Source organism: Corylus avellana, chromosome 3 (genome assembly GCF_965113065.1).
Source record: "Corylus avellana chromosome 3, dhCorAvel1.hap1.2, whole genome shotgun sequence".
Lineage (NCBI taxonomy): Eukaryota > Viridiplantae > Streptophyta > Magnoliopsida > Fagales > Betulaceae > Corylus > Corylus avellana.
Window position 1 is genome coordinate 4,165,720 of NC_142492.1, and position 18,706 is coordinate 4,184,425.

Genomic DNA, 18,706 nt, shown 5'->3' on the forward strand with positions numbered 1-18,706 from the left:
ATTTTGCATAAAAAAGTAACAAAATTTATTTTGTAGTAATTTTTTTATTTGATTAATAATAAAAAGTAATTAATATGATGTAAAAAATAAAAATATTAAAATTAATTTTAAAAATAATTTTTTCAGTTTTTGAGCCAGATCCGATCCCGACCTTTCCCAAACACAGCTGTTAATTCACGAGTAGGCATAAAGCATTTAATAAAGATAGAGACAATAAAATGATGTAAGGTGGGACGTAATCATGCAAAGAATCAAGCAAACAAAGAGTATCACTCGTGAGAAAAATGAAATAATTACAGACAAAACATGGTCCCCTGTAGTTTAAGGTCAAACTTTGGGGAAAGTTTCCTATGTTTTTTTTTTTTATGTGTCCCAATGACGCAAGGAGGGACGTATGCAAGATGAGTATTTCAAGTATAATAAATCTATTTTAAAGTTTATTTCGATTTTAGGATCCACGAAGAGAAAAAGAAAGGCCTAGAAAGTAGGTTGATCCATTTCACAACTTTAATATTGTTTTCGTTTCTCATATGTTGAAAAACCCGAGGAAGTAAACGACTAGTCAGTAAAGAAGGAAAAAAAGCTCATCAATGGATGTGTCATGAAGTAGATAAATAATTGATGGAGAGAATTTATTATATCTTTTATTACAGGTTGTTTTTTTTTTAATTGACGTATTTATCACTAAATAATTAAAATTTATTGTTTAATTTTTTTAATCTTTAAGATATTATCATGTGAAATGAGTTTATTATAAAGAGATTGTAGTAAAGACTCTGTGTAGTACTTCAAACATTTTTCAATAATAACTAACAAGAAGGAATCTATCGAGGGTTGATAAATGTTTATTTTTCTCTCAATTGGTTCTCTTCCATCAAACTTGCAATTGAATTTGTGGTACCCAATTTGAGTTGCAAAAGTTGGACGGGAGAGGACCAATGGCATGTTTCATCGAGGGTTTTTCAATTAACACTTTCATTTATCATTTTTAAGTCTCACAAATTCATAGTATATAGATTTGTTGGAGTTGAACGGAGAAAGACCAATAGCATGTCTCATCGAGGGTTATACAATTAACACCTTCATTTATCAGTTTCGTATTTTGAGTTACTATAAAGTAGCTAGCACTTTTAACCTGCATATATAAGAAATAATTTATTGGAATACTATAAGATATATACCAATCTTTGTGCATGTGGGTGCAAGTGAACACATGTTGCACTATTGTCTCATAAGAAAGATGATCAGGATAAGTACAAAGCTTTCAAGACAAAATATCAAATATATATACATACCTACTGTTGATTTGCAAATCAATTTGGTACCAGATTTGATAGAAAAGCGACAAGTCATGAAGATATAAAAGGCATGTGAGATAGGCAAAGTGTCAAAGGTATCTCTCCCAACTTCTTTGTGGCTACAACGGTGCACATTTGCTTCGCCTGAAATGAAAGCCCAATTACAAGAAACCAGCATGCATACATAGGCGTCATGCATGGCATGTGATCATTGATGGTTTTGATTAAATAGTTTTATCATGACACATAAATTAACATCATCGGTCCTATAACACCGCCACGTTCCCATGCCAACTATCCTGTCGCCTTGTGGAGCAGCCATAAGACTTCCACCCATTCACGGATATCGATCATCAAGTGGTGAGAAAATTCGGTGAGGCATTATTAATTTATGGCTTTTCCGAAGAGATAGGTCAGTGGAGTGAAGCATCATTCAGGGAGGCGCTATTCAAAATGATAGGTTGATATTATATGTAAAAGAATTATTTATCATCTGATTATATATAGTCATATTCCTCTTTCGGAGGCCGTAAAGATTATTAAACTTTGGCTATAACCTAAAGCCATTAAGATCAGAGGAGGGAGGGGGACTGGGGTAGGCTATGATTCCCAAAAATAAGGAAAATAAAAAATTATAACTAAAAATAAAAAATAAAAAAAAAGTAAAGTTTTAAGTTTAGTCATCTCGGCTCTCTCCCAAAAACACTTTGGCCTTATTTTTAGATTTTTTGGACACATCTAATAAAAACTTTATTTTTAATTTTTTTGAGCCATACCCATTAAGTTTTTTTTTTTTTTTTTTGGTCCTTACTTTCAAATGCTCACTTTTTTTAGCCCTTACGGTAGTCCTTATTTCATAAAAAACAACCAAAATATATATATATTTTTTTAATAAAAAAAAATTCTAAAGAACTGAAAAAAAAAAAGAAAAAAAAAAAAAAGAAAATTGACTAGCCCTCCCATAAAATTTCCTGACTCCATCCCTGATTGAGATGGTAATTATAAAATAGAGCTAGCTAGCTCGAATATTTGCTTAGAAGTTGGTGAAAATTGCACTATATTACTATGAATACAGCTATATATAAATACAAAGAAGGAATTTGCTAAATTATATATATATAATTTAGCAAATTCCTTCTTTGTATCTATTTATAAGTATGTCAAAATAATAATTTTTATTTTTTAATTTTTTATTCAACTTAAGTTTTTGGGATAATTAATGATTTTCAAATCTTGACTGCCCCTAGTTTTTGGGGTTAATAGTCCCTTAAATTTTTTTTAAAAACTCAAAAAAAAAATTAAACATTTTATGTTTTTTTTTTTTTTTCTTTTTTTCTTTTTTGTCCTCTAAAAGCTGGTACATCTTGGCGCACCCATCAGCCGGGCAAAACTAGAATTTTCATTGTTGGGGATGAATTCTTTTTTTAAAAAAAAAAAAACTAAGGGGGGTAAATACTTGATTTTAAAAGAATTATTAATGCATTTAAAAAAAAAAAAAAAATTAAAGACCATTTTGAGACTTTAGCCCCTCAAGCCTCTTAGTAGTTCTGCCTCTGCCTCATAGTATCGTAAAAAACAAGCAAACTTTTGCTGCTACCCCCTCTCTCTCTCTCTCTCTCTCTCCAGACTTGTCTATAAATAGGGAGAGCGGGAGTAACTCATCCATAATTCACTAAGACACAGAATCTTCTTAGAGTGTGTTTTTCTACTACATTGTCTCCAATCCTCTTCATTGTTGAGGAAAAATGGCTTCATCCAAGACTTTTCTTCTCCTTGGTCTTGTCTTTGCTGTTGTGTTTCTCATCTCCTCCAGTGTCTCTGCTCGTGAGCTTGCCGAGTCCGCTCAAACCCGTGAGTTTTCTTACATCATTTTCATGTGTTTCATAGGATTTATTTATTTAACCACTTAGTTATGTTTTTTAAATTACCCATGTTGTGATTTAATTAACTTCTTGATAAACTCATGATTTTTATAGAGGAAAATGTCCAAACTGAAGCTGTGGAGGAGGCCAAATATGGTGACCACAAGCACGGCCATGGACATGGTCATGGTCATCACGGCCATGGACATCGCCATGGACATGGACATGGGCATCATGGTCCCCCAGGACACGGTGCTGCTGACGAGACAGAAACCGACGAAAATTAGACAAATCCTTGGTCCTATGCCTATCTATCTATGTTACTTTTGTATGCCAATAAATAAGGTCGCACTGGTTGTGTTGTGCAGCTTTATTATGAGCTTTATCTTTCTACTACTTTTTCATGTGTAATGTTATGCCTTTTTATGTATCACAATTAATGTGCTTGAAGGTGTGAAATCCCCACTATGGTGTCAGGATCATTTCTCTGCCTTTCATATTTTAATGATTCAAGAAATCATATATTATATTATATATAAAAGTCGAAGCCTTCAAGAGAATATACATATACATCTGAATTGCAATAAACCATAATCTAAAATGCTGACAAATGTCGTCTCTTTAATTAAGTTAAACATCATTTTAATTTTTTGAAAAGAGTGACGCTTTAGAGGCCTTAAAAATTGTGACAAATTGCATGTTCAAATAAAACAACACTTGCCCATTGTAACTTGTAAGAGTTGAAAACATAGGTAACTAATAAATAATACTCTTCTCGTGTTCTCGTGGTGTTCTCTTAATCTTAAGTGGATTATTTTCTAAAAATGTAAAAAAAATAAAATAAAATAAATAATATCCACCTAGAATAAAATAAAATAAATAATATCCACCTAGAACTAGGAGGACACCAAAGAACATCAAAAGAGCATTTAACATTGAAAAATGCTAAGTACTCTCCTAGTGTTCTCCTTGCATCCCCTAGTCCTAGGTGGATATTATTTTATAAAAACCAAGTGAGTGAAATAGGAGCAATTGTCTTTTTGTTTTTTTTTTTTTTTTTTATAAAATAATATCCACCTAGGACTATGAGGACACAAGGAGAACATTAGCTAGGAGAGCACCTAGCATTTCCCTAAATAAATATGGGAAATGCTAGGTGCTCTCTGGGTGTCTTCGCATTCTAGATAGATATTATTTTATAAAAAACCAAGTGAGAAAAATGAGGACTACTTTCAAAAATAATATCTACTTAAGACCAAAATAACATCAGAAGAACACCAAAAAAGTACCTAGCATTTCCCAATAAATATTCCTTTTAAAAGGAAAATTATCTACAATATTATATATCATATATGTTATCTTATATAATATATATAATTAGTAGATTATCATATAGTATATATGAGTATAAACAAATCAAGCTCTCAACGTCTCCCTAGTTTTTCCTCTCCGGTGAGTTCCTTTAGGAGGAAGGGTCCATCCCTCCTCGGAATCCCTAGCCTCCCCCCTCCCCCCTTCTTTTAGCTTTTATGCACTTGTTTTTTCTGTTTTTGGTCCTCATCACCGGTTTTAGCAGCGGCCACACGCTCCACCTTGTTGATTCGCCGCCTCATCCGGTTGTCGCATTTTCCTTTGTTCTAGTCGCCTTGGGGGTTTTAGATCTGGTATGATCTAAGCTAGATTTGTTCATTTTGCGCTTGCCAGGCCAACGCCGCGCCTCTCCCCCGCCTTCTCCAGCCTCTCCGCCACCTATCGCCACCCTCCTCCTGGCAACACTACCACCACGCGCCAGTGCGTGGCCTACACGCGCCGACATGGGAGCTTCACTCTCTTGTGCATGCTCCACACATGTGATTGTTGCTTTGCTTCCACCGATGCTGCTGTCGGCTGGTTTTGTATTTTTTCTGTATTTTATTTTATTTTATTTTATATTTTTTTTTGCAGTTTCTTCGTAACTTGTTTGAATAAGGATTGTACAAACCCTTGGGTTGTGGATATGAACAGTTTCTTGACTTTCAGGTTAAGGAGGATGAGTTTCGGCATTGGGTTTTCTGCTCCCACGGCCAAGGAATATGAGCTACCTATGCATTGAGTTGAGTCTGTCTGGAACAGGTCTGTTGTTACAACTGAAGATTAGGCCAAATAAATGAACCCAGAAAAATTTCTAAACTGACGTGGTAAGGGTTTTTAAATTAAAAAAAAATACAATTTTCTTTCTCTTGTCTGTCACTCACGGTCTACCACGTCAGTTTAGAAATTTTTCTGAGTTCATTTGTTTGACTCCCTAACGCTTCTCATACTGCATTGGTCGAGAATCACATTGAATCTAGACAATGGTGTACTCTTAACTAAGTTAGATGATATCTTTTCTGCAGAGTTCTTATTATCATAACTTAGAGGTTAAGAGATAAGCGGCAATTTATTATTGCTCAGTATGAGTTACCTAAATAGCAATAACAATGAGAATCATTCTCACCTAGTTATAGTAATTAATGTTCACTCGTTGCTGAGGGATATTTCTTGCGGATTAGTTTTTCATTGCATTCTATATATTGTACGAGGTTTATATGTTCCATATTATATTATTTGTTTGCAAAATTTATATGCCCTAATCTTTTTCTTGTTTATTTTTAGATTGAAAATGTCGTCATCTTTTAACTTTCTTGGTACTATGGCTGTAATCGAGTCAAGCTTTAGGAATTCAAGACTGGCTCGTTCACGAAGTTGCTTATTCGATCCGAACTCAAGTTTGAGCAGAGCTCGAGTTCGAGCCGAGTTATGAAATATGTGTTCAAGCTCAGCTCGTTTAAAGTTCGGACAAGCTCGAGCTAGAGTTTGAGTTCGTTGAGAATGCTATTTGAGCCGAGCCAAGCTCGTACTAAGCTACTAAATTTTTTAATGTATGATCAAGCAGAGTTCAAACCCGAATTTTAAAATAATCTCTAGACATTTTTATATATATATGAATGAGCTAACGGGTCGGGCAAACGAACCGGTCGAACTTTAAACGAGCTAAACTCGCGAGCCCTTATTGAGTTTTTTCAAACAAGTCAGGTATGTATCATTTACTAATCGATCGGGTTTCTACAATAACGAGTAGGCTTGTACATTATCGAGCTCAAGTTCGAGTCAAGTTAAACCGAGCGGGTTATCGAACTGACTGGTTTATTTACAGCCCTACTTGGTGCTATTCTAAATCAAAACAAATTGACTCGACCAAATTATGAGAATTGAAAGCCTAATTTGACTAATGGACGTCAAGCTGGCCATTATGAATGGTCATCTTGATGACATCTATATGATGCAGACATATAGTTTTTTAGTCGAGAGCATATGGTATGCATGTTGCGTAAGTCAATTTATGGAATGAAATAGGCATCCAGTTCATGGAACATCATATTTGATCAAGCAATCAAATCGTTTGGTTTTGATCAAAATCCTTACAAGCCATGTGTTTATAAAAGGTGTCAAGATAAAATTGTCACATTCTTAGTACCATATATTGATGATATCTTACTCATTGGGAATGAAGTGGGAATATTATTAATAGTCAAGATACATCTGGTTGTCTAACTAATTTGATATGAAGGACTAGGGAGAAGCAAGCTACATCCTAGGATTAAGCTTTGGCAAGATCAGAGAAATATGATGTTAGGCTTTGGGTTTTAACTTTGTAAAAGTTGGTTGTAATGAGTTTTATCACCGAATTACCAAATGAGAAGTTTGTTAATAAGTTTTATGTTTGACTAATTCAGTGTTCAAAACAATTTGGTGCAAGACAAATTTTGATATGCTAAGTTTTTAACTTATGATAATTTTTAACTCGTAATTTTTATTGAAGAATCTAGACACTAGTTAGAAGTACTCGTTCTCAACTCGTCCGAACGAACTACATAAAAAAAAAAAAAAAAAAAAAAAAAAAAGGTGGTACTAAGCCACTCGTTCGCTTGCTTGCTCATGGTAGGTCCAAACGAGTGACTTAATAGGAGCTTTCGAGACACTTGGTTGGTATGCTAGTTTGCATCAAGCCCGAATGAGTTACTGAAGAAGACTCTAGAGAAACTCGGTTGGAACTAGAACAGTATCTGTCCGAACGAGTATGTTTCACTAGAATTCAAGATTACTTTAGAGAAGCTCAGTTGGAAAGCGTTCGAATGAGGTGAAGATCACAAAGAAGCAAAGAAGTTCGATTGGAAGCTCGATCATATCACATCCAAACAAGGTGAAGACTAGAGAAGCTCGATTAGTGCTCGTTCAAATGTATCCAAAAGGAATCCATGAAAACCTAGCAGCATCTGAACGACCTAGCTTACTCGTCCAAACGCCACCTTTAAAAGTTTTATTTTCAGTGTTTTAACTGTATTGAAACACTGAGTATATCCCAGAGTCTATAAAAACACCATATATAGTGCACGTACGGTCCTTTATAGATCGACCTGGAGGCCATTATTTTGTAGCTAAAAGAGATAGTTGCCTTCAATTGTCTATTTCTCTTGGAGTTCATAGAAAATCACACGTTTTGAAACCTTCATGGTCATTGGAATTTCATGTTGTAGAGGAGACTAAATAGAAGATTGGTTAGAGTTCTGAAGATACCGAGGTAAAATAAAAATGTGTCGTTTGTTGGGTACAAGTAAGGTGTTTAATGCAAATGTTTTGTGAGTATGAATTGATTATACATACAATTGCTCCTCTATAGTGAATTGTTTTCTTGTGATTGGCTGCCCTGTAATTGTTGCACTTTTAAAGCCAAATTTGTTGTGTTTGATTTGTTTATTGCTTAATTTGCTGGTTGCAACTTTTTTTTATTTTTTTATTTTTAATTGTTGTATTTGCTAGAATACACCTATTCACCCCACTCTTGCGAAAATCAGTGAACCTCATGAAGAGACATGGTTTTAACCAGAATTAAATTTGATAATTAGAAGCCGCCAATCACACCAACAATCGTCATTCATACATTATTCTTCACTTGACTCGAACGTTTCACTTCAAATTAGCACCTTAAATAGAAGGAAAAAAAACCGATGACCCTCATCAAGAGACATGATTTTAACCAAACAGAAGGCAACAAATGTACTAAATCTAACCATCCATAAGTAGTTCTTTATTTGAATTAAAAAAGTAATAATTAAAAACGAAGTATATATGCAGAAAATAATTAAGGGAAGGTATATGTGAAAATAATTAAGGGAAGCTATATACATTATTCTTTAGAACCTATAAATTATGGGTTTGTGGTAAACTTTCAAAAACAGAGATGAGGAGAATTGTGCTTGTGAAGATATTGATTATTATTATTGTTGCAGTTGGAGTGCATGCCAATAATCTTTTCCCCCGCTCTCCTTCTCCATCCCCACTTTCGGGTCAAGAAGACTTGGTTAAACAATTTGATCTACAATGTTATGCGAAGTTGGCTCGTCGGTGTCGGATCTTCCTCGGATCTAGTTTCAAGTTCAAGTGGTTCGAAGGTTGTCTGGATGCAGTAAAGATTCAATGCGCCGAGCCCTTCCTGTCTCAGAAGTTACCCATGCATGCACGATTACTTGCTACTGATCCCATCATACATACTCTCTCTGTCTGGTATACTTCGATCCTAGTTCCTACCCATACTCTTTTCTTTCTCTCTTTCACATACAAAACTACTCAACGATTGGTACAAGTATGTATATTCCCAAACCTGTATTCTCTCTCTCTCTCTCTCTCTCACTCTCTCTCTCATACACATACATACATACATGAGCACACAATCACATACATGTATCATGTATCTATATGCCCAAACCTATGTATATACATATAATATAGGGGTAATTACCTTTTCTCTCCATCAACTACAACACATTGTCAATTTCTTCCATGAACTGCCAACCTTACTGCCCGACCCTATCATACTATCATTTTCTTCCAAAACCCTTCATTCGATCAGTCAAACTTGTTAAAAACTTTGCAATGACATAAATACCCTAACTTTATAAACAAAAATTACATATAATACCCTTACATATACAATTACATTGGTTGAATTTGTAGACTGGCTATCTTTTTTATTAACTTACAGATTCGAGACTCAAAAGAGTATTATTTCCACACGAATTTATGTGTTACATAATTAATTAAATGAATATATGCCTTTATTTTCTAAACATTCCTTCATTTTTTTGAAATAATCAGAGAGAATTTCAAGCCAGTATAAATAGATTAGTGAATTTTAATAATAATGGTTTCAATTACTATTCTTCTTAAGATCGCTCTTAATGTTGCAGGTATGGAAAACGTGGGAGATGACGTGAAAACTCGCTGCAACAATTGGAAAAGAATTATTAGGGAAGGCTCATTAGTATTTAATCTACTTATAGGGAGAAATAAAAAATTACTTTGTGCTAAAACTCTCTCTTTGTACTAGGGAATGTGCTCTATATGTATCGACAAGATTGAAGGATAAAAGTAATGACATACTTAAAGGACTTTGTACTTAATGTGCTCTATATTTTTTTAAAGCCTTTTCTACTTCTTTTTTAAAAGAAAAAAACAAAATTTGACGTAATTGCTTATACGGCAAGGAAGGTGTATCTGAATACACGTGTCATGTTTTCATTAGCATGGTATGGACAATGTGATCAGCAACAAGTTTTCTATTACAGCTCAATTTGTTTTTGCGTAAAATGATTTTTTAAAAATGTTTTTTAAAAAATGTTTTTCGTATTTTTAAATGTTTGGTGCGACAAAAAATAATAATCAAACGAAAAATATTTTTCGGTTTGATTGAAAACGTCTCTTTAATTTTCGAAAAATAATTTCCATTTTTGAAAACCAAAAACCATTTTCCGAGTTTGAACATTTCATTTTCAAATCGGCAGACCAAACTAGGATGTCATCAGGACCTCGCTAGGACTGGGATGCCTGGACACCCACCGAGACCCTGCCAAGACTCGGTCGAGACCCCACTAGGACCCAATGAGACCTACCGAGACCTCACTAAGACTCAATTGGGACCCCGCTAGGACTCGATGAGACCTACCGAGACCTCACTAAGGGCCTGTTTGAGATTGCATTTGAGGGACATAAAAGTGTTTTTAGCACTCAAAATGTCCGTTTGAAAATAAAAATAAAATAAAATAAAATAAAAAACTCGATTTGGTAAAAAAATTAAAAACACTTTTAAGGGTAAAAAAAGCCTAAAAATGACCAAAACGCACTTTTGGCAAATGCTTAAAAATAAAACTTTTGCCCAAAAACTCTTTTTAACTTAAAAGCTCTATTTCTCAAACGCAATCTCAAATAGGCAATAAGACTCAACCGAGACCCCGCTGAAACCCGACAAGGCCCCGCCAAAACCCGACCAAGACCTAACTGGGACACCGTCGAGAACTGGTTAGGACATCGTCAAGATCTACAAGGACCCATACTGGACTCGCAGGACTTGACCAAGCCACCGCAAAAAGCTAGTCGAGACATTTTCATAATTTAAAGTTTAATATGATTCAATGAAATATATATAAAATATATTTTTTTTTAAAAAAAAAAATGATTTTTTGTACGCGCCAAACATCGAAAAATGTTTTCCAATAAATTATTTTCAAGAAAATATTTTACGTCGAAACAAATTGAGCCTGAATGAAATTTTGACAAAAAAAAACACTTATTTGTAGCTTGAGTAAACCTCATAATTTTAATTGTCAAAATTACAAACTAAAGTAAACCATGAGTGACAACTCTTCATTTTTTTTTATTTTTTATTTTTTTTGTCCTTCTATTCGAGTGACAACTCTGCCTTGTTTCCTTGTCGCATCAAGTGATTTCAAGGCTTTGCAAAAAATTTGCTGAGAACCTGTACAGTGTAAACTTTGCAGCCAAAAATGAGTCGAGTCCAGGAGTCCAAAATGGCCTGATATATACGAATTTCTTTTCCCATTTTCTTGCACTCTTAAAAGTTTGTCCAAGTAATTGAAGAGGCCATGTGGCAATCATCATCCACCAGTCATATCAAGAGGCAATCGAAGAGGCCACATGCTCCAAGCGAATCCTGTTTGGCAAAGGTCGTGCAATAAGCCCATCCATGACCCAACCCACTGAATCCCCATCACTTTTAACATGGTTGAATTCCCTCTGCACATACTCTAGAGATATTTGCAGCCTCCCCCCATTCCTGCACTCATTAGAAGCACTTCTTTCTTCCAATCCCACATTTTTCTCCAACCAGTACAAATAGTTGACTTGGAAGAGTGCCTTTAGCATGTCATGGGGAGAAGAACTTTCTTTAAGCACCACCTGAGCCCAAGAAGAAAAAGTATAATTAGTTTGTCATCTTTTTTTTTTTCTTTCTTTCTTTCTTTCTTAAACAATTAAAAGAAAGAAACAAAGAGTTTACAAAGAATATATTGAGTTCTCATGATGGCATCATCTATTGTCATTCCAAAATCTGTCCATATCAGATTTATTCTTCGGTTTTACCACTTCAGAATTGTCACTTGAATTTTGTTAAACCTCTATACAAGCAAATAAATCCCACCTATTTTAAGAGAAATCTGGAAGTCTACTCATTTCAATTCTAGAAATGTCTGTGTCACGACCAGTGGACAAGAAAGTAGGAGAAAGAAATTAAAGAAATGGAGATTTGAAAATCAAGGGGACTGTTGACTTACACAGAATTTTCCTTTGTGCTCAGCCAAAATGTAGCCTTCATTTCTATACAGATTCAAAAGTGCAAGGAAATCCTCCTTGTTGTGGACAATATCACTGAGCTTAGATCCTAGCTGCAGTCGACTTTCAATTTCAGAAGCTGCATCCTTTGCGTCAGAAGTAAGGACATGTGGTTGTGCCTAAAAAGAGGGGAATCAACAAACCACAATGTGCAAAAATCAGACCAAGCAGAAACTACTGCAAACATTTTGATATATCCTCCCAGCCTTACACTGCCTAATTAATCAAAGATTAAAATTTTCTGAAAATCAGAAGCCCAAATCCTAAATCAAAGGTACCATATACTGCACAAATCCCAATGATAAAGAAGGTAACTTTATGGACAGAAATAATCCCTTTCGCATGGATAATTTCCCAGTTGTAAATGTTTTATTATGGAGTGGTTAATCACAACTTGTGCACAGCCCATAGGCCACTCTCCAACCTACCTTCAACCTGTAAGAAGATTCAAGGACTTGACCCAGCAGCAGCAAGAATGGATGTCATATTCTTCTTCTTTAATCCAAATATCATTAAAAGCATAAATGGCACCTAGGTACACAAGTATATAAGAGTAACAGCTCGCTAGGAGAAAAGAGAACAAGTAAATCATGAAAACTAAGCAGCAAAGGAGATATAAATGCAGCTGTCCAAAGATAAAGAGTATGGAAGAAAAAAGACTTAAACTACACCAACATCTTATCGCGATCCTCAAAACTTATAATTATTTCTTTTCCTCCAAAGACACCATAGAAAGAAAGAAAGCACCAACTTTCATACAGCAGCACTCTGAGTGCTACCAACAAGCAAACAACTCAACTACTCGTCTAGGCATAAGACAAAGCGACTGAAAAAATAAAAAATAAAAAATAAATAAATTTCACAAGGCACAAGCAACCTTACAATGGAGAAGAAGATGGTCAATAGACTCTCCATTCCTCTTACACATACAACACCTATAAACCGCAGTAACATGCCACTTTCTAAGATTGTCCATGGTAAGGGACTTTTCTATGGCCGCCGACCAAGCAGAAAAACTACTCTCAAAGGAACCTTAGATCACAAAATACTCTTCCAAGGAAAAAGAATGCCATTATTACAAACAAGGGCACTGTTGAAGGATCTAATATCGAACAACCCTCTTTTGGAGGGGGCCCACCAAAGCTTGTCTTCACATTCTTGTCTCACTTTAACTAAATACAACAAATTGAAAAACAAGGCAAAGACATTCACCTTCCAATCATGAACCGATCTAACAAAGCTTACGTTCCATTAATTGGAGCCTCCAAAAGCTCAAGTGAGCCACTACGAAAGCATTTTTCGTGCAAGCAATACCCCATAAATCTAGAAAGCTTTCCTTTAGGGACTTGTCCCCACACCAAAGATCATGCCAGAATCTAACCTTGGAGTCATCTCCCATCTCAAATCTACTATAACTTAAAAACTTCAAACGCTAGAAACATGCAAACTTTATGGATAACCTAAAAAATAACCAAGATTTCTACCTAATAATTACAGTAATTTCAAACGCATCAGGCGTATTAAATACCCAGACAGCATGTATCAACAACATAAGAAAAAAAGGAAAAGCTTTCACATGTAAAGTTCTAACGCATATATAGCGCTTGTTATCTCACACAAGATTCAGCATGGCACAATTAACCCGTCCATAAGTCAGTAAAATTTCTCACAACATTTCTATTTTACCTAAGGCAGAGGAATCATTAGCCACATTAGAAGAAAGCAGAATTGTTACTCACTTTGTATGAGGAATTTACATTAAGAAATGGTAGAGCTGGGAAAAGTGGTTCCTCATCATTGACTTCTTTGACTGGAGGTGCTTGGCCGCTAAGGAGATATTCGCTAAACACCAAACCTGATAAGAGAATTAAAGACAACTTTTCCATTATACAATGAACTAGTTACCAAATAATAATCACGGTGATAATGTCCATAAGAACTAACAAAATTACTCCTCTACATGAATAATGGCAATGAAACTATCAGTTTGTTATGTGGGAAACTTTTAATCACTTCAATGAACTCATGCTGAATAGTAAACTGGTGTTGGCAGTTGATATCAACGATGCAATAGTAGCAAACATCTTTGAGGTCTTCAATGGTCACACGACATAGTAACAAAATGAACAAGTTCAAGAAGGGAAGTCATGGGGAGGGAGTAGAAAGGCCCATATGTAAGGTTGTAATTTCCCACATGCTCCTGTTCGAAATCTATTACAGAACTTTTTTTCTTCCATTTTGCACTATTGTAAATCCACTATGCGTCTAAAATCAAATCAGTTCTGGTTTCATAGGGGTCAATTATGTGAACATCATAGTTAGTATATCACCCACAATAAACTAATTCAGTGCAAATACAGTGGTGAGAATATCTAGTTACAACAATTTCATCATATAAAACATTTAGAGAGAGAGAGGGAGTGAAGAGAAAGAAATTACTTGCACGATAAGGATTTAAAGTCCTTAGTTGAATGGATTGATATGACTTCAGATTGCAGAACATGTGAATCCAAGTCACCACACTAAAAGAAGCTAGGGCAAGAGATGTGGAGGAGCCAATGGAATTAGCCAATGCTATACCAAGCATGATACCGATAGACTTGCTCACCATTCCTTGAGCTTCACCCTTCGCAATTACCTACAACGAATAACTCCCTTCAGAAAATATATATGATAGGCTAATGTGAAAGCACATTAAAGTCATGTGCTAGTGCCGGCAAAAGGACATGCCATTGGTATAGCAAATTCGATTCCACGATAGGGAAAAGAAGTTACAGGCTTTCCATGCATCCTTAAAGCCAGTTAAATTTAAGAATTTTTTTTTCTGTTTGATGAATAATTAAATCTAAGAAATTGAAACATAAACAAGGAAAAGATGTTATATTTCACCTCAGCAAAGTTCCTCTGTGCAGCAAAACCAGCATAGAAACAACTCCTGGTAGAGGCCTATGGAATAATAAGTTTCACTATGAGTCAAATCAATGAACAAGGTAATTATTACGAGTCACTGTGAGAAAAGACAACAATATGCGTGCATAGTTACCTGTATAAGTGCAGCAGCCGAGCGTCCTGCTCCAGCAGTAGCACCAATGAAAACAAAAAGATGTGGAAAAGAAGGGGTTAACATCTCCAATCCAAAGGCAGTGTTTTCCAAAAGATCAGCAAACAACCTCCATCCTTTGGGATGGACATCAAAATGCCGCCCATACTTGGAGAGCATAATTTTGCTGAGATACCCAATTCCATCCTTGAGTACCCAGTTGACAGCTGCAGCGGTAGGAATAGCTCCTTTCCCCAATCCAACGGCATAGAGCAAGGCCTGCGTGGCAAGGACACCACTGATTTGGCTGGCAATACCTTGGACTCCTCTCCACAGAGAGTATTCCAAGTAATCGCTAGTTACACTGTGGGGAAAACCATCCGGTAGCATCAAACCCATGAAGAGATCTCTGCACCGCAACCACAACTTCTCTGGGATGAAGGTTCGAGTACTACCAGTACCAGTACCAGGTTGTTCAATGACGAATACATCTTTAAAACAATCAGCAATAAGCTTGGTCCACTTGCCTCCCCTCACTTCCCAAACAGACAATGACTCCAATGACTCTGATTCTTCCAGAGAGGTAGAAGCACTACTAGTAGTAGTAGTAGTTCTTGCAAGAGCAGATTTGGCCAATTGCAAGTGGCAGAAGCAGAATAACATGGAGGAACAAAATAACAAGAATACAAGAAAGGGGTTATGAGGACCAGAAGAATCATCATTCCACCACCAAGAACCCTCAGAATCGAAAGGGTTATCCCAACCACCATTGTTGTTGTTGTTGTCACCGCCACTGCTGCCACCAACCAGCGGCAGAGGAAGGAACAGAGAATGAAAAGGTAAAGGGTCTCCACTGATTTTTTCCAAATTATGAATTTGTTGGTTTTTACAAGGCAGCCCATGAACACGAGCCATGGTGGTAGTGCTGGCAAGGAATGGGAATAGGGATGGCCTGCGACTAAGTGGCAATAGACATGTAGAGACAAATGGCCATTTCTCTGAAGGAGTGATTGTAGGAGGAGACACCAAACTTCCCGAAAGGCATGAGGCCCTAAAAACGCAGCCCATCTCTCTCTATATCGTCCTAAGTAGGAATAATGACTTCGTCAAATTATATTTGAAACTAATATATGAATATTTTGCAGACTCCTCTCTAAAACGCTCTCTCTCTCTTCTCGTCGAACCAGGTTCGTCGAGAATTTTCACCCTAGCCATGGCGCATGTTGGCGCCACTCGCTAGGGACTGATGAGCTTTTTTTATGGAGCGCCACTTTTACATTGAAGCTAAATCTTTCTGCCTTTCAGCGAAGGATGGGTATCCTGATTTTCGTCTGGAGGAAAAAAGGAAAGGGTTCGTAGGGGCTATTTGTGCGAGTCATCCAGCATCTTCTTGGTTGGTGGATTCGTTGGAGGCGGCGTGTCTGCAGTGGCGGATCCGGGAATTCATTCATGCAGGGGCGTGAATAAAATAATAAATATAATGATAAATTTTATTTTGTTGTTCTCTTTATATTTTTTATAATTTTTATTATATATTATATTTATATATTATAATATTATAATGAACTGGTACTTTTTCTTTTTTTTCTTCTTTTTCTAATCACTGGTACTTAAATACAATGAGGAATTGAATGTAATTAACCCATCTAATTAGCAATCCTAGTGTTCACATACCAAAGACCCTAATTTAATTCATACTATACATATTAGGGTTTAGGGTTTATGTCCATACTATGAACAATATTGAAATTGAAGCTTTCAACCCATTAATGTAACAACCCAGAGCTTAAATCATGCATAAAAATCCACTACACACAAAAGCCCTAAGTTAATTTTAGGAATTTAGATTCTTACTAAAATTCTCCAAAATTCGGACCTAATCAAAAATTCCCCAAATCAATATGATTTCAAACTTGAAATTCAAAGGGTAGAACAAAAACTCAAAGAGAAACTAGAGATTTCAACAATATAAAGATAAGAAATTTATGAAATGTGTTAAACTAGGAACAAATAGAAACAAAAAACTGCAAGAAGTCTGTTGCTTTCCGAAATCAGAAAGATAATCAGCATAATCAGCAAGATAACCAGGATTCTATTCCCCAAAACAAGAGAAAAACCAGATAATAAGAGCGAAAAATTACCGGTGGTGGCGTTTGGCCGGATTTTTGAGCTGGTGACTTGCCGGTTTTTGGATGGTGGGTGTCGCTGGTCGTTGTGACGGCGGGATAGAGGTCTGCCGGATTTCGGCTGGTGACGTGACCGGTTTTGGATGGTCGGCTTAACCGTGGTGGCGGTGGCGTTCGGTGGCGGCAGTGCTTGGAGGTTGGCGGCGGCTGAAGATGAGGGGAGGGAGGGAGCAACGTGGGAGATGAGGAGAGGGAAACGTTTCGGGGATTTGGGGGAAAAAATGAAAAATTTGAAATCGTAACCTTTTTTTTATTTTTTTTTATTTTTTAGACCTTCACGCTGTGACAATGGTTTTTTACTGGGCCAAAAAAAAAAAATTAAGAATAGGCTGGGCTTTTTTAAAAAAATTGGTTGGGCTAAATTTTCTAAAAATAAATTGAATTTTTTTTTTTTTTCAAAAAAACTTATGCGGGCATGGCTATACCGATATCCACCCTTGCGTGTTTGTCTCCGGCGAAGGAGGAGTTCGCCAAGGCTTACCAGGAGGATGGGAAGGCACTGATGGTTCATAGAGGGGGGGCGGGAAGGTTCTTGCATGTGGGCATCTATGTTGAAGGTGGACGTAAAGGTGTCATATGGATCCCAGAAGGCCGCAATGGGCGAGGATGGCAGCTGTTTGCAAGTGAGTTGCGTCCGTTGATTGCAACAAAAGAGAAAGGGTTAGATTATGAGGCTCCTATGGCACCCTATTCGGTGGGTTTGTTTACTGGGAGGTCGTTTGCGAATGTGATACGTGCGGCGTCAGGCGTAGAGGTGAGGACAGCTCCGAAGCTCCTGTCCTCTTGCCTCCTCGATGTACTACCTTATTCGGATGGCTTTGGGAATGTTAGCTGTGGTGTTGAGACGCGTATAGCGGTGGACTGCTATGAGTTGGAGATGCCGGTGTCGATAATCCCACATAGATTGCCGAAGAGGAAGAAGACTGGTGACTCATTGGCAGCCGCTACAGCTGGGTTGAGAAGGAATAAGATGAAGGGCTTTTTTGTCAATTGGTGGGTAAAGAAGTATCTAGGGTTTTCTCATGTGCAATGGGTCCAGATTCTTGACGGGTTGCATGCAGGCCTGCTGGAAGGTAAGCAGGTGAAGCCCACTGGAAATTGGCGTAACGTCGATGGTATGGGGGCCATGGGTGTGGATTTGGATCTGGATCCGAGTTTGGGTATGGATCCTGTTTCGGGTATGAATCCGGTTTTGGGTATGGATCCAGTTTCAGGCATGGATCCGGTATTGAGTATGGATCTGGTTTGGATATGGATCCGGGTTTAGATCTGGATCCGGAACCAGATTTGATTCTGGATTTGGTCTCGCAGGTGTCATCCCCGACGAGCGTGGAGTGTCCATCATTTTCAGATGTGCAGGAGGTCTCTAGTGGGTCCTCCGACGTGCCTGAGACTCCGACTGCAGAGCCGATGCTAGCTGTGTCGGTCCTTACTCTCGCTGGTGATGTCCCCAAAGCCCTTACAGCGGTGCTAACGCATGCGATGGTTTGTCCGGCTAGTTCCCCGAGCTTGGTGACTATGGACTTTGGTCAGAAACCTTCTTCAGTGACTCTTGTGGCAGTTTCTGTTTCTCTGGCGAGGCTTTGGCACAGAATGAGGGATGAGGCTACTATTCCT

The 18,706-nt window shown here is 36.9% G+C and overlaps 2 protein-coding genes across 2 annotated transcripts; one reads left to right on the forward strand and one right to left on the reverse strand.

The window, feature by feature from the left end:
• Positions 1-2,893: 2,893 nt before the first annotated feature.
• On the forward strand, positions 2,894-3,603 carry LOC132176050 (uncharacterized). The gene is made up of 2 exons (XM_059588162.2): positions 2,894-3,149; positions 3,275-3,603. Exons 1-2 carry the CDS (start codon positions 3,044-3,046, stop codon positions 3,445-3,447), a joined length of 279 nt encoding a protein of 92 aa, XP_059444145.2. The 5' UTR covers positions 2,894-3,043; the 3' UTR covers positions 3,448-3,603.
• A 7,310-nt stretch (positions 3,604-10,913) lies between these two features.
• RUS1 (root UVB sensitive-like protein (Protein of unknown function, DUF647)) lies at positions 10,914-17,324 on the reverse strand. Its single transcript, XM_059586785.2, has 7 exons — positions 17,045-17,324; positions 14,907-16,324; positions 14,753-14,809; positions 14,303-14,501; positions 13,603-13,718; positions 11,806-11,982; positions 10,914-11,431 (listed from the first exon to the last, which is right to left on the reverse strand). Exons 2-7 carry the CDS (start codon positions 15,969-15,971, stop codon positions 11,147-11,149), a joined length of 1,899 nt encoding a protein of 632 aa, XP_059442768.2. The 5' UTR covers positions 15,972-16,324; positions 17,045-17,324; the 3' UTR covers positions 10,914-11,146.
• Positions 17,325-18,706: the final 1,382 nt, after the last annotated feature.

What these genes read in the sequence shown, in the direction of transcription:
- RUS1 (XM_059586785.2), bottom strand. Translation starts at nt 15,971, where the DNA reads ATGGGCTGCGTTTTTAGGGCCTCATGCCTTTCGGGAAGTTTGGTGTCT. An exon ending in ATGTAAATTCCTCATACAAA is followed by an intron (nt 11,983 to 13,602) that starts GTGAGTAACAAT and finishes CCCTCTTTTTAG; the next exon opens with GCACAACCACATGTCCTTAC. An exon ending in AGCACAAAGGAAAATTCTGT is followed by an intron (nt 11,432 to 11,805) that starts GTAAGTCAACAG and finishes TCTTGGGCTCAG; the next exon opens with GTGGTGCTTAAAGAAAGTTC.
- LOC132176050 (XM_059588162.2), top strand. Translation starts at nt 3,044, where the DNA reads ATGGCTTCATCCAAGACTTTTCTTCTCCTTGGTCTTGTCTTTGCTGTT. An exon ending in TGCCGAGTCCGCTCAAACCC is followed by an intron (nt 3,150 to 3,274) that starts GTGAGTTTTCTT and finishes TGATTTTTATAG; the next exon opens with AGGAAAATGTCCAAACTGAA.